The 24,779-nt window shown below is 53.2% G+C and overlaps 1 protein-coding gene across 2 annotated transcripts in view; it reads left to right on the top strand.

Annotated features, from left to right (window-relative positions):
* The window catches only part of AACS (acetoacetyl-CoA synthetase), a 67,923-nt gene extending 43,144 nt beyond the window's left edge, over window positions 1-24,779 (top strand). Inside the window, exons 10-18 of one of the 2 annotated variants that reach the window (XM_037816681.1) lie at window positions 2,164-2,288; window positions 5,667-5,731; window positions 5,827-5,949; window positions 9,564-9,677; window positions 10,112-10,237; window positions 13,301-13,370; window positions 14,070-14,128; window positions 14,955-15,157; window positions 20,699-20,989. In XM_037816681.1, coding sequence (XP_037672609.1) covers window positions 2,164-2,288; window positions 5,667-5,731; window positions 5,827-5,949; window positions 9,564-9,677; window positions 10,112-10,237; window positions 13,301-13,370; window positions 14,070-14,128; window positions 14,955-15,157; window positions 20,699-20,836 — 1,023 coding nt within the window. In that variant the 3' untranslated portion in view covers window positions 20,837-20,989. Of the gene's footprint in view, window positions 1-2,163; window positions 2,289-5,666; window positions 5,732-5,826; window positions 5,950-9,563; window positions 9,678-10,111; window positions 10,238-13,300; window positions 13,371-14,069; window positions 14,129-14,954; window positions 15,158-20,698 lie in introns of both variants that reach the window. The other variant, XM_037816682.1, reaches the window with a different exon arrangement.

Below are 24,779 nucleotides of genomic sequence, written 5' to 3'. Positions count from 1 at the left end.
ACAACCCAGCTGCCTCCCTGGAGCACAGCGATTTAAGATGACAGACTTCTGTGTCTAGGGAAGTACTCAAAAACTGGGAGCAGTTGTCTCAAAGGCATTTCCTTTTTTCTGGGAGCATCCTGCCTGTGAAGGATTAGAGCAGTTGGATTTTTCTGTGCCACAAAACCAACCCCCAGTTGGTTTCACAGCAGCCTCAGGTGGAGGCTGATGCTGGGACCCCACTGGCCCAGGCCCTAACTTGGATCCTTTAGCCACCGGACATTTTAAAATTCTATTTTATTTTATGGTGGCAACATATATATAAAACATATACATTGGTCATTTTAACTATTTTTAAGTGTTTAATTCAGTGACATTAATTACATTCCCAATGTTATGCAACCATCACTGCCATCCATTAGCAGGACTCTTTGGTCACTCTAAACGAAAGCCCTGGCCCCCATTGAGTGGTCCCCTCCCTCCCCCCCGCAAACTTTCACCCAGGTTCTGTCTCTATGATATTTCTAGATATCTTGTATCTAAATATCTAGATAGCTTATTCCAGATATTGCATATAAATGTAATCATACAATATCTGTCCTTCTGTGTCTGGCTTCTTCCACTCAACATCATTATCAGGACTTCATTCCCTTTTGTGGATGAACAGTATTCCCCCATGTGAGCAGTCTGCACATTGTTTATCTGTTTGTCTGTTGACGGATCTGACATTTAACTTTGGGTGGACAGTGGGGTGGACAGGAATGCTGGGCTCTTTGTGATTTGCAGCCCCTGTTTTCCTCTTTGGAAAATAACTCCTTATACAAGAAACTCAACTTACCCATTAAGGCCTTTTAAATGGAAGTTTTTGCATGCAGTCCCTTGTGCCCCGTCGTTTTCTGAGGTGGGAGTGGGGAGGCATGGATTGGTCTTTGTGGGGGCAGTACTGGGTGTCTGTCGCCGTTGCAGCCCCTGCAGTGCTTCTGGCCTGGGCGTGCTCGGGCTTGGTGAGGTGGAGGCTTCTAGAAACCCGGCTGCTGCAGCCCGCTCCCTAAGCATGCTGTTTCACCCACCCGTTGGATTCCAGTGTTCATACCCTAAGAATTTGCGCCTGGGGGTTCTTATCCAGGGTGTGATGGTCAAGGGTGCTTGGGATGGTGACCTCGGGGTTTGGGGTGAGGCCAGGACACCCCAGACCCTCGGCTCTGCCCTTGCTGGGCAGCCCTTAGCCCTTCCCTTGTCCTCAGTCCGAGGCGGGTGCTGGGGCTCCCCTCCCGGGCTCTTGCTTCTGTGACTGGGTTTGCTTCACTCCGGAATGCCTGGGTAGCTGCGAAGTGTCCCTGCCAGTATCTGCGGACCTTTTTGGCTTTTAAAACAATTTTAAATTGAAAAAAAGTGCTCTACTTGCTTACGATAAAAATTTAAGGCAAAAATTTAAAAACTGAAATTAATTTTTTGCAAGTTTATTGAGATATATTCACACACCATACAAACCATCCAAAGTATACAATCAATGCAATCAAACGTAATTTTAATTTAAATTAAAAATCAAAAATTTAAAAACTCAAGTAAAAAATTTAAAATGTCTTCCAAGCCCAGGACAGCCACATTAGTTGTTTTTAATATACCTGCATGTTCCTACAGGACACATCAGTGCAAGTCTTGGAGCAGGTGTGTGTCCATGAGCCTGCCTTTCTTTGCATGAATGGGATTGTGCTGCAGATACTCTGCTGTGCCTGGTTGTGGCCACAGAACAGTATGTCTTAGAGCTCGCTCCACGTCAGCCCAGGCCTGCTTCACTCCTGCTGACAGCTGCCAGGCGGCTGGCCCTGGAGTGCTCGCTGTGTCCCAGCATGGGGGTCACTGACTCTGTGTGTATTATTCCGTGGTGTGTCGGCACTGTGTCTGACCCAGCCGTCTTATGGGGTGATGAGTTGTTTTCAGTCCTCGTTGTCCCCACAGTGCACAGCGAAGCTTCTGCAACATGCCTTTGCACATGTATGCAAGAACACCTGTGGGGTAGCTCACAAGTGGGACTGCTGGGTCAGAGCATGGCACATTTGAAATGGGCAGTTATTGCCAAGTTTGAGCTCTGTTGTAGATGGTTTCCTAGGGGAAGGAGAGCCCGGCGGCAGGGGGTGGAGTGTGGCCTTGCATCTGATTGACCCTTGGTCCTGCTTGTTCCAGGTCGGCTGGATGATGTGGAATTGGCTGGTGACCGCGCTGGCCACAGGCGCGTCCGTGGTGTTGTACGATGGCTCCCCACTGGTGCCCACGCCTAATGTGCTCTGGGACCTGGTGGACCGGATAGGGTAGGTTCTGCCAGCACGGCGCCGGCCACTTCCGCCCTCATGGGAGATCCCAATGGGCTGTCTGGGCTCTCCCTCCAGGGGTGGGGGTGGTAGGTGGTAGCTGCCAAAGCGGAAGCTGAAGTTGTCCGGGAGGGAGGGAGAGGGTGGGGTACAGAAAGGACCAAGATGTCTTCCGTGTAGAGTGATGGGGCAGCCGCCCAGGGCATGAGCCCTGAGAGTCACGACACCAGAGAGGGAACCCAGTCTTATTTCTGTAATTCTGGAATCGAAGAACCACCAGAGAGGCTCAAAACAGGGAAGCTGAGGCCCAGTAGCAGTGCCTTTTCACCCAGGGCTTGTCACACTCGAGAGTGAAATAAGGTAAAGGATGAACATACCTAGAGGTAAATTCATGAAGGGCATTGGATGTGCCAGGTGACGGCCATCTCCCAGTCTTCTCCAATCCTTCTGGAATGCTTTCCACAACATCAAATATTGTCACCACTTGCTTGCAGCACTGCTCGTCATTGGTTGGATGGTGAGTGGGAATCCTAACAAGCAGAGAAAGAAGCGTCGAGACGGAAGCCTCAGGCCCCGTTCTGGTGCCCGTTCCCCCCCTTCCTCTCCTCCTCTGTTGTTGGGAAAGGTCCAGAGATCCTTTCAGCAGAGCCTCCTTTGCAGCAAATCAGTCATGGTGCTTGGGCTCTGCTTGTTACGGCCAGTGCAGCTCTTGGCTTGAAGCGAGCATCCGTTAGCAGTGGGGAAGCCCAAGGAACCTTAATGTGTTTACATCATTGGCCGTTCGTGTTTTAAACGTAGCTTTGCCTGGCCTGTGTAAGCTGTAAGGCCTGACATCTGGCTCCCAGGTTTAGTGAGGCAGATCATTTCCTAATGAGATCGTTTCCAGGGAAAGGTTAATATGATCCCTGGGAACGTAGAGGGCCTGCAGGTTGTCACGGCTGCACCTTCCAGCTGGGCTCCAGCTGAAGAAACTTTTCCCTTTTCTTTTGGCAGAGGGATGGGAAGCAGGTCGCAGAGGACCGTAGCCCTTGTTAGGGCTCAGTGCTAATGAAGGTGAAGGAAGGGGGGGCCCCAGGAAACAGCCCTGTGCATGTGTGCGTGTGCATGTGTGTGCGTGTGCGTGTGCCTGTGTGTGCACCGCAGTGTGGAATGCTTCGGTGTCCTAAGTGTCAGGCCAAGGGGCGACGGGGCCAGAGGATGAGCCTAGGAAGCGGGCTCTGGCCATAGGCAGTGCAGGCCTCCTCAGCTTTGCCTCTCCACCTCGGATGGGGCAGCCCTGCCCTGTTCATCGAGGCTGGTTTAACTTCACAGCAGGTGCTGAGGGCGAGGGGCCCTGGAAGGAGAGAAGGTTCTCTGACCCGCTCTGCCTGCCAGCGGCCATCCGGGGGCAGGCGGAGGGACCACCCCTTGTGGCATTGCCCGCCTCCCGGGAAGTAATGAAATTACAGCGTGGTTGTTGAAAAGCCCGTGGTCTGTGGCACAAGGAGTGACTGCCAGTTGGCAGGACAGGCAGGAACCTTGCAGTGCTGTTTCAGCACCTCTCATTTTAGAACTAACGTCAGTAAATTCAGGATTGAAATCTTTATTGATTCTTTCAGTATCAGCTCACAGATTTATTAGCACGTTTGATAATTGAGCCTTGAAGTTGTTTTAAAAGACTATTTTTCTCCTTTACCGGGGGTGTATTTGTGGCTTCCAGGGGCCCAGCAAGGGAATATTGTCGTAGAGGTGGGGCCGGAAGTCTGGGTCTCTTCCTGAGGTTTTCCAGCGGCGAGGCAGGCATGGAGGTTAGTGGTGCTGGCCATCTCTGAGAGGGCATAACTTGGGGTCACAGCTCTAGTTGGTGGGGTCCTGGGGGTGAGCAGACTCGGGTCAAAGGCAGTGAATTGGTTGGGCGGCAGTTCCCCAATGTCACCTCGACACCCTGCATGCATTTGTGCATCTGCTAAGTGCCAGCACCACATTGCACCCTGGGACTGCTACCACCAGTGCTGGGTGGAGCAGGCCCCTGTCCTCCTGGAGGGGAAGGGAGGTCAGAAAGGGAGCAGATGCCCCCAGGGTGTGACAGGTGCTGCTGCAGACACTCAGCCGGTGCGTCCTCCGTGGTGGAGGCCCCTGAGCAGAGGCCGCTTGGCGAGGAGCCGGCCGCATGGGATGGGGGACCATGCAGTCCAGGCAGAAGGGACAGCATGTGCCAGGGCCCTGGGGTGAGCCGCAGTGGACATTCCTGGAGGTGGGAAGGAGTGTAGTGGGGCCCGCTGTGGGAGCCGGGGGACAGGGGTCACAGGGAGCACGTGCAGCCAGGGACAGGCAGGGTCTGGCTCCGCAGGGCCTTTTCCAGCCTTAGTTAGAGGGTGGGTTTTATTCTGAGTGAAATGAGACACCCTTGGGCACTGAGAATCAGGGAAGTGACATTTTTAAAAGATCTGTCTCGCTGCCACCTGGAGAGAGAATTGTGGGGACGGGGACAGAAGTGGGGAGACTGTTCTCAGGGAGCTGAGGTATGCAGGCGCGGGGGGGTGTGGTGTGGGGGCAGGACAGGAGCAACCGAGGCAGCGGGTCCTGATGAGGGGAAGAGGAGAGAGTAGGGGAACATGGGGCGCTTTGAGGCGGCCCCTCTAGCCTGTACCCCTGGAATTACTGAGCATGGCAGGGCAGTCTCAGCTTGTCAGCTCTCCCCCCAGGGGTGTGGGGTGTTGTGGAGTGCAGAGGGGCATTGCGTTTATAGATGAGGCAGGGTCTAGTCAGGAGCTTACAGGCTCTGCACTCAGGGCTACATCATTGGAAGGAAAGCTAGGGAAGGACCCAGCATGTAAAACCCTATCTCCCTGGCAAACATGGGTCACGTCCAGCAGAAGGCACCTTCCCCCAAGAGCGAGGGCAGGGTAAAGGGCACCAAATGTAAAGGTTAGACAGGAGAGGAGCTGCAGCCCTCTGGGTCCCTGAGAGGGCAGCGTGTGTAAGGAATGGGCTGGTCAGAGGCCCGTGGGTAGCTACTGCTTTAGCCAAGACTCCTGCCTCCCTTCCTTGGAAAATGGACAGATGAGGTTAGAATTCAAAGGGCTTTTGAGTTGACAGTTTCTTTTGGTTCCCCAAGAAAAAATATTCTCTACTAGGGAAGGTATTTGGTTCACGTGCACGTGGTTGCTTTAAATAACACCAAATGTTAAAAACTCCTCTGTTTCTCGAAGTAAACATGGACTGCAACTCAATATTATTATTAAGTGTTAATTCAACCCAGAAAAATGACGTCTCGGTTTTTGTGGACTGGTCAGAAATAAATGCCTGACTTCAGAAAGCTTCGGCGTGTGGAGTATGTGAGAGCCTTGAAGAGTTTCTCTGTTTCTTTCTTTCCTGCCCGTGCCTGTGGGGACTTAGCATCACCATTCTCGGGAGCGGGGCGAAGTGGCTAGCCGTGCTGGAGGAGAAGGACATGAAACCAGGTACGTGCACCTTGGGGAGCTGGGCTGACCACACCCATCGAGGGAGTGTTCCCCGCTGGACTCAGTTTGCCTCTCCTGGTGATCCTTCTTTCCAGTGGAAACCCACAGTCTGCAGACGCTTCATACGATTCTGTCCACGGGCTCACCCCTGAAGGCCCAGAGCTACGACTATGTCTACAAATATGTGAAGAGCAACGTCCTCCTGGGCTCCATCTCAGGTATGGCCGTCCCTGCTTGCACGGGGGCGCGGGACCTGGCGGGGGTCCGGGCAGGCGGAGAGCGCCCTCCCAGCTGAGGGGAGACCCCTCCCCCTGCCAAAGGGCGCTGGCACCTCTGATCGCACAGGTTCACCTGCTCCTGGACTTGTCCTGGGCAACCGAGGGAGGGGCATGTGCGTGTGCAGCAGAGGATGGGCACTGCCTCATTGTAGATTCTCATGGAAACCAGGAAACTGGCCTATGGAGCAGGAGGAGGGAGTTAAACGAGCAGCTCCCAGCCCATCCTCAATTCATGCAGCCTATAAAAGTGATGTGGTGGAAGTACTTATTTCCATAGAAATCTGTCTGTTGACAGTGAAAGATGGTCATGATATAACAACTGAAAAAAGCGGCTTGCAACAGTGTAAGGTTGTGTGTGCTGTCAGTAAGTGGGAAAAAAGGAAAATCGGAAGTGTCAGTATGGACCCGTGTGTATATTGGGGTGGAATTACAGGTAATTTTTTTCCTCTTTTCCTTAACATAAAGTTGTGCTTTTGCAAAATAATTTATGCACATGGTAAGAAACTCAGAGTCTGGAAAGGACATGTGGTGATGCGTTCCCACCCGCTCCTTATCCTGCTGCAGAGAGATTCTGGGCACGGGTGAACGTGTGTGTCCACACGAGAGCACCCCGTTCTCTCCACTGGTCCCACTTTCCCCACAACTCTGCGACTTAGAGTTACTTCCATTACAGCACAAGATCTTTGACTAACTTTTATTTTCTTAATTAACTTTATCAAAAAATTAAAAAAAAAATTTCCAAACAAAACAAGCAAAGGGATAGGAAAAACATTTTTTATGCATCTGTATTTTGATTATTCTACTTGCGGTTAAAAAAGTACCTCTTTCCAAAATGCCATTTCTTACGGGGTGAGGCTGCTTGGCTTGTCCCTTTCTCTGCCGCCCACCTGCCTGCCTGGGGGGCCTTGGGCCGTCCCAGGCCTGCAGGGTGAGTGGTGGGCAGAGCTGTCAGGAGCCTTGGGCTCCTCGTCCGGCTGGCAGCAGAGGGAGTGGCCTTGCGCACATCCCTTTCCCCTCGGTGCTTCAGTTTCCCCAGCTGTAGAAGGAAGGATGGTGCCTCATGGTTTCCAGGGGCCTTTGCTGGCGGTTGTCACCTTGACTCTTTCCCTCCTCTGGACAGAAGCCCCAGGGCTCCAGGTGCTTGTACAGAGCTGAGTCTGTCAGCCGGTGGGTAGAGGACACTAGAGACTTTCACAGGGTATTCCTAGCTCTGTGTGTCCTGATAGGAAACACCCTTCAGGGAGAGGGCAGGGCACCTCTTGGGTGTGTGTGGAGGTCATGGAGGCAGAGGAGGACTGCCTTTAGTGGAGGGGGTGTTGGCTTTAGGAAGCTCTGGAGAGCCTGTTTCCCAGCCCTTTCCCCTTCACCTTGTGGGACGGTTTGGGGATGCTTCAGAGGTGTGGCGCTTGCCCAGTTCTCCCCGGACACGCACGGTTTCCCTTGCTGCCTTCCTTGCCCTGCCGAGCTGGCCTCGGAGGCCAGATGGGAGACGCAGGGCCCTGTGATGGGGCTGGCATCCCCAGGCCAGCCTGGACCCTCTCAGGACAGTGTTAGGACCTGGGACTGTCTTCCTGCCACCACCCGTGTGTCCCAGCTCCGACTGTGACGCAGCACGAGCAGGATCTTCCATCTGCCTGGAGGGGACCCTGATGGGGGGCTGGTTAGGCCCTGACAAGGGCTGGTTAGCCCCAGGCGGGGACTGGTTAGACCGAGGCGGGGGCTGGTTAGGCCCAGACGGGGGCTGGTTAGACCCTGACGGGTGTTCGTTAGACCCTGACGGGGGCTGGTTAGGCCCAGATGGGGGTTGTTTAGGCCCTGACGGGGGCTGGTTAGGCTCTGACGAGGGCTGGTTAGGCCCAGGTGGGGACTGGTTAGACCGAAACAGGCTGGTTAGACCAAGAAGGGCTGGTTAGACCCTGACAGGGGGGGCTGGTTGGACTGAGACGGGGCTGGTTAGACTGAGACAGGGTCTGGTTAGACAGAGATGGGGCTGGTTAGGCCCAATTGCAGCTGACAGTTAACGTGCTTCTCGCGTTTACATGGGGCACATCAGCCCAGGCATGAGGAACCCAGAGAAACTTTCCTCCTTTCCCAAAGGCAGAAGGAGCATCACCTTTTGATTCCCTGCCTAGGGGAACAATTAAATCACTTTAGAGTTGAGGCTGGAGTAAGCCCTCTGGCTTTGCAAGCGTGCCTTCCTTTTATGGCTCTGAGCCACCCCCACCTGGTCACATACACAGAGCCTGATTTAGGAAAAATTTATTTTAAATTTATGAATTTTTTTTTATGTACCTAAAAAAATATGGAGAGTAATACAGACATCCACATTCTAATCAAGAGCTTAAGAAATGAAGTCTCCGGAGTCTGCACTCAACGCCCCGCACACTTCCTGGTTCCCATCCTCTTTGCTTTCCCACAGGGGGCCATCAGCAGCATCGGTGTCCAGCGTTTCCATTGGCATTGCATTCACACTGGCCTTGTTTGTGCATCTGTCTGCATTGTGTGTGTGTGTACACATGCATGTGTGTACGTGTGCATGTGCATGTGCATATGTCTGGTGTGTATATGGATGTGCAGATACATATGTGTTTGCTAGCTCTGTGTGCATATATGCTCATACAAGTGTATGTGTACATGCGTATATATCTGTCTAGTGTGTGTATGTGTAGATGCATGTGCGCATGTGCATGTGTTTGGTGTGTGTGTGTGTGTTCACGTGTATATATGTGTGCGTGGACATGGGTATGTGTGCCTGGTGTTATGTGTGTACATGCATGTATGTACGTGCTCAGTGCACATATGTGATGTATATGTGCATGTGGTTATGTTTTTTATGTGTGCACATGTGCTTGTGTGAGTGTGCATATGTCAATGTGTGTGCATGTGTATGTGCACGCACGTGTCTGGTGTGTGCGTGTGTGTTCATGTGTGTATATGTATGTGTGTGTGCATGTGGGCATGGATGTGTGTGCATGCCTCTATGTTCACACGTGTGAGGCTGCCCCCATTTCCCGCTGACAGAGGGGACATCTGCCGGCAGAGGTGGCTTAGGTGCAGGACCCCTGCTGTCCCCCGCTCACTCTCACTCCATTGTGAGTCCCTTTCTGAAAGGCGAGTGTTCTCTGCCTAGTGAGTTCTTTCTCGTGGGAGGCATTGCACTGTGTGGTCTCTGGCTGGCCAGTGGTGAAGTGAATGGGAACCACCGAACGTGCCTCCCCGCGTGGCCGGATGCCTGGGTGGTGCCTGCAGGGCTGACCTCACAGGACAAAGCTGCCTCTTTCCGTGATCCTGAGTCTTGGGTTTCATTGTCACCACAAGAGGCCACTTGGTCTATCATCTAATGAATGAATCGGCCAGGAGATAAATCCCCCAGACCCGGAAGGGTCTCTCCTGTTTCTAAGTCACCCCCCCCTGTTGAGTAGTCAGCCAGGAGCTGAAGAAGGGAAGGGAGATATTGTCCATGGGGTCTTTCTTTTTTGTTGTTGACTGATAAAAAATAAGCAAATTTCCTCAGTTTTCTAAATTTTGAGTCTCCTTTTTACCACTGCTCACAGGTGGGACTGACATCATCTCATGCTTCATGGGCCAGAACCCTTCTGTCCCTGTGTGCCGAGGAGAGATTCAGGCACGGAACCTGGGCATGGCGGTGGAAGCCTGGAACGAGGAAGGTGACGGCCTCAGACCCGGTTTTGCTTTTCTTTTGATGCCCAGGTGTGACCAGCGAAGTGGGCACGCCCGGATGTGTAACCTGCTTGGGCTTCGTTCTCTGACGTGGCCCCGCCTGAGAGGGTGCACATGCACCATGCACCCCTCACCTGCAGAGTGATGCGCTTTTCCTGCCACCTGCCTTGGCACCCCGGGGCTCCCCGGCTCCCACCCGTTCACCTGCTCACCTGCCTGGGGCCAGAGCCGAAATGGGGAGCCAGGTGCTCGGGGGCAGGCAGGCAGGCCAGGCGACGGGTGTGAGGGTCGTCTGGGTACCTCTGTAGAGGTCTGAAACATTGCACAAGAGAGAGCTTTAAAAAGCCAGCCCGCGAGTGAGCCAGGGCGGCACAGATGCTGGGGGGCATGCTTACTTCTTTTTATATTCCTTCCAAACCAGGAAAGGCAGTTTGGGGAGAGAGCGGGGAGCTGGTGTGCACCAAGCCGATCCCCTGCCAGCCCACACACTTCTGGAACGACGAGAATGGGAACAAGTACAGGAAGGCGTATTTCTCCAAATTCCCAGGTGGGTCGGAGAGGCAGGTGGCCGAGCAGACACTGCCCTGACGCGGCTTTTGTCTTACTCTGTGCAGAACCCCCAGGCCCCCCCACCCAAGCCTGATGGAACTGCTCATGTCTCATCCTGCCAGTGAGGCGATCATGGACTGTTGATCATTGGCTCATCCTAAGCTCGAAACTTGTTGGAAACCACAGTCACGTTTAATTTCGTTTTAACCACTCTCTGTGCTGAGAGCCCTGGGCCAAGCCCCCCAGCCGGGAGGGGCAGGAGCCCCGGTTTATCCCTGTGAGGCCAAGGCTGCTCCCCCAGCCAGGACTGTGTCTGCTGTTCCAGAGGGAAGTGGAGTCTGGATTGGGTTTTTTCTAAGTCTCGCCTGCCTTTACTCTGTCGGTATGGAGACGTTAGGGGCAGAGCGCTGGTGGTGGAGGGATCTGGAAGGATCATGTGCACAGACTGACACCCTCAGTTTTCATCTTTTGAGTGGTGCTTTGCCCCGAAGCAGGGAAGTCTTTTATTTAAGGCTCTGATTCCCGCCTCCCTCTTAATTTATTTTGAAAGCAGCCTCAAGTTATCACTGCTGGTTAACTCATGATTTATAAGCCTTCTTTAAGCTAACTGCTTGCTTTCTGCATTCTCTCGAAAGGTAATTTGCTTTTACATAAACCACATGTGGCGCATCAGAAAGTTTGCAAGTATTTGGTGGTGGTAGCCTTAGCTGTGGTCTGTCTTCATTCTCTGCCCAGTGTTACATGTCAGGTGCACAAACCATCCTTCCCTCGTGGTGCTGTCCTTGTAAGAGTGTCAGGGGCGGAGACCCCCAGATCCGCTGGGCTCCGGGGCATCTTGCTACATTTCAGACCTGCCTTGGGCCCTGACAGTGCGGAGCTGCCCAGGCCACCCAAGGCAGAGTGGCAAGAGCGAATATAGAGAAATGTTCCCCAGAAGACCCTGAAGAGGGTGAGGCGCCTGTCTCGGGAAGGGAGGCCAAAGAGGTTAGAAGGTCGGCTTGAGGAGCCATCCGAGAAGTGACCTGGCCATATCTTCTGCACCACTGTTCTCCAGAAGCTGCCCTCCTGTTTTTTTGTGATGTATAGAAGGCAGGCAAGAAGTGAAGAAAGCCCAGTCTGCTGGGGAAGCAGAGGGTTGGAACTGCAGTCCCAGGGCTTGGACATCTAGAAGGTTCTCCTTTGTTTCTTTGACATGACAACGTATCACCTAGCCACCGTGGATCCATCCTCTCGGCTTTGTTTTGCAAGAGTTGCAAGCATTTTTTGTTTTTTTTCTGTGTGTGTGTGTGTGTGTGTGTGTGTGTGTGTGTGCTCGTGGTCCTTTCATAGATGAAAACTTCGGGATGTCATTGCAACGTTGCAATGACATCTTCCCTTTGTCTGTGTTGCCAGTGCCTCAGTTGTTAGGACTCAGTCCTCTTAAGAACCCAGAGAAAGCAGGCTTTCCATCCGATGGGGGGTAGGGCCTGAGTGCACAGTGATCCTGGTGCCCAGGTTCCACAGTGGGAGAGCATCACTGGATGGCCACAGCCCCGTCTCCCCACTTCCATTTCAGACCCAAGTGCTTTCCCAGTTCCCATTCAGGTTTGTGGCTGGCAGGAACACGGCGTATCATTTGCAAGCCTTGGGATGGTTTTTTTTCTGGTGTATGTATTTGAATCTTTTTTTTAGAAGTCCAACTAGGAAAAAATGGTCTCATGCTTTAGCTTAGGGGGCCAGGGGCCTCTTTGGCCCGCAGTTCTCTTTTGGGTCAGATAGGCGAGTTGAGGACTCACCTGTTTGGCTCCAGTGTCACCCGGGGACCGCAGGCTCCCTGAAGGCAGGTGCTGTGGGCCTCGTCTCCGTAGAAGGAGCCGTCTTGGCTCACAGTGGTCTCTTACTCATGACATTGAATGAACCAGTGACTAGACGGCTCATGCTGCAGCCAGGGCTGGCAGCTCACGGCAGGTAGTGAGCCCTTTGGGTGAGCACTGACCAAGTCAGGAAGTGCCAGAGAATAAGCGTCTCAAAAACCAGGAAGGGAGAGACGCTTTTCCGGGTTGCTGCCCACTGGTAAAGACACTCAGGCAGGTTTTAGGTATTATTCTCCCTTTCTGGGTCACAGGAACTCCTGGGGGCTCACTGCAGGTGGGCAGACTGGTGAGGCGGCACGTGGCCTCCAATCAGCGCAGCAGGCGCAGAAGCCCCTTCGCGTTTCGCAGTCGCTCACCCCCTTGGGTTCCCTGAGCCAGGCTGGAAGAGGCCATGGGCTGGGCTCGTGGCTCCATGGGTGGCTTCCTTGTGGGTGTGGGAACGTGCTCCAGCACCACTCCCTCATAGGTGAGGGGTGGGAGATGAGGCCCAGGAGCCTGCCCCGGGACTGGGAAAAGGCCGGGTTATCTCCAGAGCTGTGGGTTTGACCCACCCTTGGCCGTGTTTGCTTTCCTGCACCCATGACTGGGGTCTCCCTCTGGACGTGGCTGGCCTGGCACCCACCTGGCCACTGCGGTCCCGTGGAGGGCTCGGGGTGGGCCGGTGTCGGCGCCACCTGGGATGCTGTCCTGCCCCCGCCCTCCGCACACCTGGGTGCCACCTGGCAGCAAGCTCTCTGTCCACGTGGCGGTAGCCTCCTTTTAGTCCAGCGTGGCCAGGACCGTTGCACAGCCTCGGGCCAGGCTGTGCTCCTTTTGTGTTCTCTGATCTGGCCCCATCCTGTCTTTCCAGACCCACGTCCCCCAGCCACCCTGGGCCACTTGCCCTTCCTAAGGTGCAGTGTGCGCTTTCCTACCTGCCCCCTGCCCTCCCCTGAGCCTTCGGGTGCCCGCAGCCCTTGGGGTGGCCTTTCCTGCAGGCTGGTGTGCATCAGGCTGAGCGTGCTGCAGCCCTGCTGGGGGCGGTGCTCCCTGGGGGTCCGCTGCCTTCTAGCCCCCGCCCCTCCCCCAACCTTGTGTCACCCTGTTTCTGGGTCTCGTCATTGCCTGCTGACAAGAGTCTGGATGCTGGGGAACCTGCCGTGGTGTCTGTCCAGGTGCCTGTTTGGACAGCATCTCCTCGGGGTGACCACACCCTCTGCCCCCTGCAGGTGTCTGGGCACACGGCGATTACTGCAGGATCAACCCCAAGACTGGGGGCATCGTCATGCTTGGCCGCAGGTGAGCAGGCAGTGGGGGCGGCCTCTTCCTTGGCAGCCCCCTTTCCGGAGGGGCCCTGGTCCCGGCACCCCGCCCTGTGCCAGCGCTCGGGAGTAAAGTGGGCACCTCTGCTTGGCATCTGGGACCCCCTCCCTTTCCGTTCCTGTCTCATTTCCCCCAAAACCGGGCAGCCCTCTGTTCCCCGCTGCGCTGCCCGGGAAACCCCTCTGTGCCTTTGTGCCTGCTATCTCTGACTAGACCCCCTCCTGGGGGAGCCTCCCAGTCCCACAGGCTGCAGCACACTGTGGCCTGGGCCCTTCCAATGTCCCATGGGTGTCAGCTCCCTGAGGGCCAGATCCAGCTGTAGGGCACGTTTCTGGGCCCCGTGGTGGTGGGCCGGGGGAATGGTGGGGCCCATACTTCAGGCACAGTCCGGGGGCAGTAGAGGGTCCCCTGCAGGACTGGGGTGCTGTGGGCATTGGGCCCGTCGGCATCCGGGTGTGTCAGCCAGCCCATGTTCTCTCTGGGAGGGAGGGGTCCCTGGGTGGGTGGGCAGGGGCAGGGAGGTGACTAGCTTTAGAAAGAGTGTGAGGGTCCGTGGGGTGGGAGGGAAGGAGACTTTAGTGACCAGCGTGGCGGTCACCACATTGAAAGGGGGTGACTGCTCCGCCCTGTGCCTTGCCTCTCTGCATTGTGCTCACGGCCTCATCTCTCTTCCAGTGATGGTACGCTCAACCCCAACGGAGTGCGATTTGGCAGCTCGGAAATCTATAACATTGGTATGCAGTATTCTTTTTCCCACATTATTCTTCGGTTTCCAGGAAGGCAGGGATGTCTTAGTGGGGAGCCCCAGGGCCCTGATTTCCAGAGATCCCCATTTGTGATGTAACGCGGGCTTGTTGGCCTCTGGGTATGAGGGTGGACGTGTGTCCTCCTTTCCAAACTTGCTTCCTACAGTTGCCAGGGCTTGTAAACCTCAGCGCGTGGTAAGATTTGAAGGCCCAACCCCTTCCCTGCAGTGTCTCCTCGCAGGGAGCTTGGGCAGGTTGGTTAGTAGAGAAACAACAAGCACAGAGAGGTTGCAGGACAACGGAAGGTTGCACAGCCCTTGTTAGGACACCACACATGGGAGGTGTAGGCCTCGCTTTGCAGTCACTGGGGGGCCTTCCTGCCTCACCCAGGCCCCCCTAGCATCCGGAGGTCAGGCTCTCAGGGGTGGCTTCCCAGGGGCTTCCCAGGTCAGCAGGCCGAGAAGTTCTCTATCTGCTTCTCTGCTTCCACCCTTGATGGTTCCCCCTGGTGGAGTCCCCCCACTTGCTCCATTTTTTATTTTTAATTAATTTGTAATTGTCCGTAATGGCTGCATGAACCTCTTCATGAAACAGCAAAATGCCCCGGATAAAGTGAAGGCGCTCTCTGGCCGCCAGCTGCTGTGATTAGCTTTCCTCTGTTTGTTCAGTGGTTCCCCTGAGGGGCTCTCCCTGGGGGGCTGGGGGAGTGAGAAGGCGGTGCCCTGCTCAGGCCCCGTGTCCCCCACCCACCCACCAAGGCCAGACCCAGGCCAGGCGAGACTGATGGTGACTGTGTGCCCCTCTCTGCCCACAGTGGAGGCCTTCGAGGAGGTGATGGATAGCCTGTGTGTGCCGCAGTACAGCCGGGACGGGGAGGAGCGCGTGGTCCTCTTCCTGAAGATGGCGGCCGGGCATGTGTTCGGCCCCGCCCTGGTCAAGAGCATCCGCGACGCCATCCGCGTTGGCCTGTCAGCGCGCCATGTGCCCAGCCTCATCCTGGAAACCCAGGGGATCCCGGTATGGCCTGCCCGGCTGCCCCTGCCCTAGAAAGGACGGCTGGGCCCCGTCAGCTCCCCGCAAGCCCGAGCAGCCTGCCCAGGTTGCCTGGCAGCTCGGTGCCCGCCCCCATCTCTTTTCACCCTTCCTGAGGTTGCAGTGGGGTCACTTCTGTGAAATACCCACTGCCAGGGTGCAGGCAAGCCCAGCCCCACAGAGCACCAGAGCTGTGTTCTCAGTGTATTCATGAGAAAATTAGTTTTAACTTTGAAAGAGCTACTGAGGTGCTGTCCCTGTTGAGTTTTAATTTTAAGTCCTGTCTGGAAACACCTGAACCTATCTAGAAGCACATCTTCAGAAAGCCGTGTCCGACCCCTCTTTATACATGGTTTAGATTCTAGGTGAGGGGGGTTCACCCGGTTGGATCAGAGCTTTAACTCGCAGTGCTCACAACACAAATACCCTCTGCAAGCCGAGAGCATGAACCGCGTGTGTGTGTGCATGTGCACACGAAACAACCTAAACACAAAGGCATGCTGCGGTTTGTTTTATAAATTTTATTTATTTTTAGTTTGGTAAAATATACATAACATGAAAATCATCTTATCCATTGTAAGTGGACAAGTCTTGTACCTTTCAGCACTCACTATTTCCAGATCATTTTCGTCATCCCAAATGAAATCTCATCCTCATTTAGTGATAACTCCCTCTTCCCCCTCTTCTCCCACCCCTGGTAGCCACTGTTCTGTTTTCTCTAGGAATTTACTAATTCTGAGCATTTTATATAAGAGAAATAGTACAATATCTGTTCTTTTCTGTCTGGCTTATTTCACTCAACATGGTTTCTTCAAGGTTTATCCATGTTATAGCATGTAGCAGCACGTCTTTTCTTTCTATGGCTGAATAATATTCCATTGTTTGGAAAGACCACGTTTTGTGTTTCTCTTCATCTATTGATGGACATCTGGTGGCTTCCACCTTTTGGCTATTGTGAATAATGCTGTGAGAACGTTAGTGCACAGAGACCTGCCCGAGCCCCTGCTTTCAATTCTTTGGGAGTATACAGAAGTGGAATTTACTGGGTCTTAGGGTAAATCTGTGTTTAACTTTCTGAGGAGCCCCCAAAGTGTTTTTCCACAGTGGCTGCACCATTTTACATTCTCATCAACAATGTATGAGAGTTTTCCACGTCCTTGTCAATGCTTGTTATTTTCAGGTTTTTTTTTAAATAATAGGCATCCTAGTGGGTGTGGAGTGTTATTGCACTGTAGTTTTAATTTGCATTTCTTTAACGTCTAATAATGTTGAACATAATTTCATATACTTATTGGCCGTTTGAATTTCTTCTTTGGAGAAATGTCCATAATCCTTATCCCATTTTCAAATTGGGTCGCTTGTCTTTTTATTGTTGAGTTGTAAGAGGTCTTTATGTATATTGGATATTCAAGTCCTTCATTTCCTTACTGATCTTGTGTCTAAATGTTCTATCAATTGTTCAAAGTGTGTTTTGAAGTTTCCTACTATTACTGTAGAACTATATTTCTCCCTTCAGTTCTGTCAATTTTTGTTTCATGTACTTTGGACCTCTGTTGTGAGGTGCGTGTATGTATATATTTTTGTCTCTTCTTGCTGGATTGAATCTTTTATCAATATATAATACTCGTCTTGGTCTTTTGTAATCTTTTTGACTTAAAGTCTATTTTGTCTGACAGGAATATAGGTGTTCCGACTCTCCTTTGGTTGCTGTTTAATGGAATATCTTTTCTACCCTTTGACTTTCAAACTTTTTGTGTCTTTGTACCTAAGGTGAGTCTCCTGTAGATAGCATATAGATGGATCATGCTTTTTCATCCAGTCTACCAATCTTTTTGTTTTAACTAGGGAGTTTAGTCTGTTGACATTTAAGGCAATTACAAAGAGGAATGATTTACTTCTGCCTTTTAGCTATTCACTTTCTGTATGTCTTATATGTTTTTTGTTCTTCAATTGGTTATTTAGTTTCTTTGCTGTATTATCTTGATTCCCTCATTCTTTTATTTTCTCTATAATTTTTAGTTGTTTTATTATAAGTGGTTACCTTTGTAATTACCATTAACATCTTAAAGTAATCACAACCTAGTTTGGCTAGTACCAACCTAGTTTCAGTAGTATACTAGCTCTCTCCTCTCCTGTATGTCTCCATCCCTCCCCCTTTATACTGTTATTGTCTCAGATTACATCTTTATACATGGTATGCCCATTAATACAGATTAAAAAAATTTTTTAACGCATTTGCCTATTATGTCATATAGGGAAGGTGAAGCAGTTTCAAACCAAAAGTACTTTATTTCTTCTTGTGGCTTCGAGTTACTGTCTACTGTCCTTGTATTTCAGCCTGAAGGACTCCCTTTAGCATTTCTTGTAGGGCAGGTCTTCTGGTGATGAACTCTTTCAGCTTTTATTTATCTGTAAATCTCTTATTTTCTTCTTCATTTTTGAAAGATAATTTTGTCCAGAGATACAATTCTTGGTTGACAGTTTTTTTTTTTCTTTAAGAACTTTAAATATGCCTTCCCACTGTCTTCTGACCACCCTGGTTTCTGATGAGAAATCTGTTATTTTAATTGGGGATCCTTTGTGACAAGTTGCTGCTCTCTTGCAGCTTTCAAAATCCTTTCTTTGTCTTTGGATTTTTACGACTTTGCTCTAAGGTGTCTTGGTGTAGATCTCAGTCCCCCACTCATCCCCCAGAGCGAATCTTCTTCTGCGTCTGGTTGGTCTGTGAAGTCACTTTGAGGTTACCTGTGACTTCCCATTCTCCTTTTGTTTTCAGACCCCAGGTCTGGCCTAATGGAGTGTTGAGGGGAGTGTTCAGCCCTTCCTGTGCTCACTGATGTGGGCGGGGGGCCTGGAGGGGAAAGTGCCCAGGCAAGCCGACTTGTTGGAACTGGATGCACCCCTGAAACCATGCCTGCTTCATGACGGGGACCCTGCTGGTGGCAGGAGGGCCCTCGGCAGGCCTCACCCTCCATTTGGCGCTGTATGGAGTGGCCAGCCCACACCCACTCCAGGGAGGTGTCCGAGGTAGAGGCGGCTTGTGCCTGGGCTGTGGCAGTGTCCCCTCGGTTCCCTTTGCAAATGATATTTGCAGCATCTGGTGAGAATCTTTGAGGTCCTAGAGTGTTCAGAGGAAACGTGGGGCCGAGTCTTGCCCTGTCACTGTGGGTGGGTGCAGCACCTGTTTGGTGAGGGTAATGCCAGCCTGGAGCCCGGAACCCGGTCCTGGTGCTTCTACTTCCAGGCTGCTGCCCAGTTAGAGTCCACTGAGGCCATCCAGAGCCCTCTTCCATGCTCTTCTCATCTGCTCTTTGCTCAGATATCCCCTTCCCACAGAGACTGCCCCTGGGCTTCCTGTTTGGAATAGCCTCCTCTTGCCTCCTCCTTTATCCCCTTGCTCTGCTCTATTTTCTTCTGTTTCTCGTCTGTATCTTTCTGTCTAGAGAGTAAGCCCTGGAGGCCAGAAGCCTGGTTGGGTCACCGTTTCTCCCCGGAGCTCAGCCCACTGCCTGGCAAACCGCAGGTGCTCGTATGGGTCCGGCGAATGAGCAATGATGGGAGGAATGAGGGAGTGAGGGAGCAAAGCTGCTCCTCCCGACACCTGCTGACTCAGGCAGGCCTGCTTCCCCACGCCCCTTTACAGATGAAACCCAGGGGTAGCCGGGAGCACCTCCACTGTCTGTTAACCCACAATTCAGCCTCTGGGGCTCTGGGTTGGCCCCAGCCATGGGACAGCCCCAGGCTGGCAGACCCCAGGCAACCAGCGTCTTCGATCCCCATGCGCCTTTGTCCCCGCATCACAGTTGAGATGTCAGCAGTGCTCCCAACAGGAACAACGGGCCTTATTTTCTCTCTGGGAAGGCTGTGCAGAAGCCAAGAGAGAAGGACACGGAAGCAGGATTCTTATAAAATGCTGCCTTGTTTACCTTGTCAGCTGACGGGAGATGTTATTAGCTCCCCTGAGCCATGCTTGAAGCTTCTGGATAAATTTCAGGAGCAAATACAGCACCCGAGACATTTGTATTTCTAGGCCAGGGAGAGGCTGATGACACAGAGCCAACATGACGTGCAGCCCACTGGAAGCCGCCACTCAGATCCTTAACTAGTTCACACATCAAGCAGACTTCCAAGTGAATGAGTCTTAATTACATCTCAGGTGAAAAAGAAAAAAGTGCCTGTATGGCGAGAGGCCAGGGTGCTGGCCGCTTGTCCAGCCGCTGCTGTAGTTTCCTGGTCCTCAGGCACCATTGAAAACCCATCTGGTTAAAGATGGATGGAGCACACACGCCCTGAACTCCAGAGGGGGTTCCAGGAGGGCAGTGAGTTTGACTGAGGATTACTGCACCACCCACACAGATGAATGGATCTGCAGAAATATTTCGTGGATGCTTGTTGAGGTCTCATACGAGGCTTGCTCTCCAGCTGCAGACGTGGTCAGAGGAAGCCAGCTCACTCCTGAAATAATAGCAATAGCTAATCTTTCTTTTACACAATTTTATTGTGGGAAAATTTTATCCCCTTTAATCAGTAACTCCCCATTTCCCGTCCCCCAAACCTTGGGAACCTCTCATCTACTTTCCTTCTCTGAATTTGCCAGTTCTAGGTATTTCACGTAAGTGGAATCACACGCTATGTGTCCTTTTGTGTCTTGCTTATTCCACTCAGGACAACAGTGTCAGGGTTCATCCATATAGTAGCGTGGGTCGGAACGTCATTCCTTTCAATGGTTGAATAATTTCCCACTGTGTGGCTAGACCACGTTTTGTTTCTCCATTCCTCCGTGGATGGAGGAGTAGCCGATACGCGTTGCAGGCTGCGGAGTGCCAGGCCCTTGTGGAAGCTGTGTGTGTGTGTGGGTGCGGTTTTCCCCTCTCACAGAGGTGCGTCTGCCCATCACCCAGATGTGGGGGCCGAAGTCCCCCCACTTGCTCTCATGGGAAACCTCCTTCCTTAGGCTGCTCTTGGGACTCAGGAATGAGCTGTGGATTTCCACTCAGGTCAGATGCACCGTGAAGGCTGAAAAAGAGGCTTCTTTCCCATTATTTTCTGGTCCAGAATGGGGAGGTGGGGTCTTGGGTGTCGCCGTGAACGCCAGCATGGAGGTGACGCAGACGGATGGGTTTTGCCAGGCCCAACTGAACTTAGGAAAGCCCGTTCGCTTCCAGGGGCCTCCCAGCGGCTTTGAAGTAACCGGACTCCCTAGACAATGGCTGGGGGCAGCGCAGGAAGGCAACGGGCCGTGAACTGATTTTGAGGATTGGACCTTGGGGTCGGTTTTCAGCAGAACAGAGTTTCTCCCAAATGGAGAGGGGGCATTGTCTGTCCAGGGCTCTTTGGCACATGTTTTCAGGCAAACCACAGTGCCCGCTGGGGGAAGTGTCAGAGCTAAGAAACATTTCCTTTCAGCCCCTTTGGGTAAGGTTTGTCCTTTTTGGATTTGGATGTGCCTAGATAGTAGAGCTGAGGTGGTTTCTTTTCCTTCTAAGTGCTTTATTTTTTTGCTTGTTTCCCCCCCTTCCCTTGCAGTATACGCTCAACGGCAAGAAAGTGGAAGTGGCTGTGAAGCAGATCATTGCGGGAAAGACCGTAGAGCACCGCAGTGCCTTCTCCAACCCCGAGACCCTGGATTTGTTCCGGAACATCCCCGAGCTCCAGGACTTCTGAGTTGGACTGGCATGCATGCCCTTGCACCACACACGTCTGTACTAGAAACTGTATGTTCAAGAAATTCCTTAGACACCTATGGCTCCTTTAAAAGGAAATTTGCGCTTAGTGCTCTCCGGTGGGGTGAGAAGGCTTCTCTGTTCCTTAGTTAAATCTGGGGGTTCCTGGGTCTTCCACAAGCTAGCACAGGTTCCTGGCTGTCAGAGAGCGACAGGAGGCAGTTGGAGCGTCTGTGCTGTGCCTCTCAGAGCGTCCGTGTGTGTGTACACACACCTTTGCACAGTCACGGCTTGTGTACCACTTTGACTTCGTAGTCCTGCCATTCTCTCTTGGACTCTTAAGGGTCAGGTCTGTCTCTTCTCTTTCTGTTGATTTCGGGCTCTCACTGCCCCCCTTGGGGCTCGTTCTCCAGTTGCTGAGTGTTACCTGTTACAAGTAACGCCCTGTGGGACATGGTACCATCTTTTTACAGCCCTGGTGTCGTGTGTTTGCAGAGCATACAGTCCTCATCCTGGTAGAGCCGGGCCCACGAGCCAGCAGAAAGTTCCCTCTGAATCGCGAGGGGTTCTACTCTTTAATACGAGCGCTTTATTTCATGGACTTAGAATGATCTGAAATTTTTTTAACATTAATGAAGTGTCTGGTCTGCATGGGTGTTTAAGAGCTGGCTGTCCACCTGCTCAGGGAACAGAGGTGCTCCCCTCTGGGCTGGGTGCTGGCCTGTCTGTCACCACGGGTCATTCTGGACGGTGGCTCCTGCCCTGGGGACGGACTACTCTGGCCTCAGGAGGAGATGCATCTTCAGCGCTGACATCACTGCACTTTCTCCCCGGGATCGTCCTTGGAACTGAATGTGGAAACCGTGTGGTTAACCCTTATGGATCGAATTCCGGGTTTCCATGGCAAGGCGGTTGTATATACTTTTCAGTTCAGGTTTACCAACAAATTTCCGTAACCTTCGTGTTCATTTTGTATTTTTTAAAACCAAAACACTTTTTGAATGCTTTTTTTCTGGATTACAAAATGTAGGGGAAAGTACTATGAGGAATTAAATGCAATAAATATATACATACATATATACACACACACCCACACACACACCCTTATTCGTGTGTAGCTGCGCATGCACGTCTCGTCTGAAGGAGGTGACCGTGGAGGTCTGTGCCGTGAAGCCTGCGTGCTAGCCGAGAGCTGTGCCCTGGTGGAGCGTTTGGTCCACGTTGCTGGAGCCTCAACTGGGCTGTCACGGACCCTGTGGCCACCGGACAAAGGGTGCTCCCAGCCGAAGCCAGCGCCCCAGAGGAGGGTCAACGTCCTCACTTGGATCTTGCGACCCCGGGGTCCCCAGCTCTGAGAGGGTAGCCTTCTGAACCACAGCTCCTCTCTGTTGCCGGAGCTTCGGTGGCATGGCCCAGAATCCAGGCTTATCTCGGCAGGGGTTTATTGACCCCGTCCCTACAGGGCACGGGTGACTCCAGGAGATGGCAGTGCCCTGGCCTTCCGTCTCCCTGCCTGCTGCCCTCCCCAGGGTGTGACTTTCATTTTCTTCGTTTCTGGGTGGCTGTTCTACCTCTGGCCTTGCATCTCATCCAGGCAGGAAGGGGAATGAAGTGACAAGAGGGTCGGGTGACAGCAGAAATCACTACCTCCTGACTGTGTTCCTTGGTGGCAGGAAAACCCAGCTCTGCTGGAAGCCCTGGCTGGTTCACATCTGCTTCCATCTCACGGGCCAGAATTGGGTCCTGTGGCCACCCCAGCTGCATGAAGTCTGGGGCTCTGCTTTCAGGGCCCCTAGTGGCACCGTGGGTATCAGCCTCCTGTTGCTGCTGTGAAACCTGCCACATGCTGAGTGGCTTAAATCTACATACATCGACTGGCTCACAGCTCTGGAGTATCAGCAGTCCAATCGGCAGAGCTGTGTTCCTGCGGGAGGTTCTAGGGAAGAGCACGTTTCCTTGCCTTTTCCAGCTCTTGTGGGCTGCCTGCATCCCTCGGCTCGTGGTCACTTCTGCCATCTTCAAAGCTGCCCCAGCCGTCGGCTCTCTCTCATGCTGCCCATCTCTGACCCCAACCTCCTGCCCTCCTCTCTCACTGACACGGCCCCCGTGATGATGTCAGGCCTGCCCAAATAACCCAGGCTGACCCCTCCACCGCCACAAAGCCACTCTGCCAGGAACGTCACGTGTTCCCAGGTTCCGGGGAGTGGGTGTGGACAGCTCAGGGCCGCCATCCTGCCTGCCACACCTGCCAGCACAGCCGGGCCCAGGGGTGGGCAGGAAGAGAACAGCCACCGGAAGGCACCCACCTGCGTGGGCTCCGAGCTGGGGAGCTGCTGGCTGCCACTGGGCTGGGCTCTCCCCATCCCCAAGCCCCTGATGATGGGCCTGCCTGCTCCCCACCCAGGGCCAGGACGGGCCGTGACCCACAAGGCCCTGTCCCCCCGTCGTGGGGCCCTAGAGACACACTTCCTCTACCATGGACCATGCAGGAAGAGTCACCAAGGCTCAGTCACTGCGCCTTTTAGTTCAGCGAGATGTCACTGGCTGATTGAGCCCGTGTGTCCTTATTAATAAGCCTTGCTGGACAGCTTCATTAGTGAGAGACAGATGGCCCCGAGCAGCAGACGCTCAAGCACACGCAGTGCAGTGCCGTCCTCGGACTTTTTTTTTTTGGCTGGGGTGGGCATCTCCGTAAGCCACCTCCCGCATGCTGCCCAGCTGCCTCTCATCCCCCTTCAAGTTCCTGTCTCCCACTTCCCACCATGCACGTGTCCCATCAGCAGTTTTGGAAAACATCAGGATCTGAGACATTCGGCTCTGGCTGGTGCTCCTGCTCAGCCCCCACGCCTCATGAGGGTCCAGCAGCTGTGTCTCTGAAGGTCTTTTCCTCCGCCCTGCAGGAGCTACCGGGCAGCCGAGGGCTCCTTCCCCCTCTGACACCTGGGCCCGCCTTCTCACCTGGGCAAGCTTTCCCAAGGGTCCTGGGGTCCTTGGCTCCCTGGCCCACCTCCCAACTGCTCCATCGTGCTCCTGCTCTCCTCTGCGCCAGCCTCAAGCTAGTCGACCCCTGCCATGGGTGTCTACCTGCTGGTCCCCCTCGCAGGGTTCTGGACTCTCGAGGACCAGGCCCAGGTCCACTCACACCTCTGCTCAGCACCTAGAGAGCATGGAGGGAAAGGTGACCCCTCAACCTGCTAACCCAGCCTGTCATCGTGGATGGAGGTGAACAGAAGTGACTCCGTTCAGGTCTTCCAAAGCCTGTCCATGAGGGTGAGGCTCTCGGGGAACACAACGCCCTTTGAGGGCCAAGCCACATACCCTGGACTCAGGCCTTCAGAGGGGATGCTACACCCAGACTTATGGGGGTAGGTTGCTCTTATTAGGACATAGGCTAAGTTATCACAGAGACCTGAAATCCACTGGCCCAGTGCAACAGCCCTGAGTAAATGGGATCAGGTTGTGGGTGGCTTTGCTTCTCAGGGCTGTGCCAGGACCCAGGTTTCCTCCATCTGTGACTCGCCATCCCTGGCGAGGAGGCCCTGTCCACGTGGCTGATGGCACAGGGAAGTAGGCTCATCCTTTCCGCTCATGTCCATTCACCAGAGCTTCATCACATGGCACACCTAGCCGCCCGGCAGGCTGGAATGTCCTGGCCATGTGCCCTACCAGAGCTCCTGCAGTCGGTGGAGATGATTCTAGCAAAAGGAAGAAGTGGAGGATGGATACTGGGAGTCATCTGGCAGCCCCCTGCCTCTCGTGCTAACCCCTTCTCCCACCAAGCACCAGCCAGCAGGACTGCTTCTCTGAGTTTCACTGGTGTCATGGGATTGAATTGTGTCCCTCAAAAAGACATGTTCCAGTCCTAACCCTGGTGTGTTCCAGTTTGCTAATGCTGCTGTTATGCAAAATACCAGAAAAGAACTAGCTTTAACAAAGGGGATTTA

Source organism: Choloepus didactylus, chromosome 23, assembly GCF_015220235.1.
Source record: "Choloepus didactylus isolate mChoDid1 chromosome 23, mChoDid1.pri, whole genome shotgun sequence".
Lineage (NCBI taxonomy): Eukaryota > Metazoa > Chordata > Mammalia > Pilosa > Megalonychidae > Choloepus > Choloepus didactylus.
This window is presented reverse-complemented; position numbering and strand designations above follow the sequence as displayed.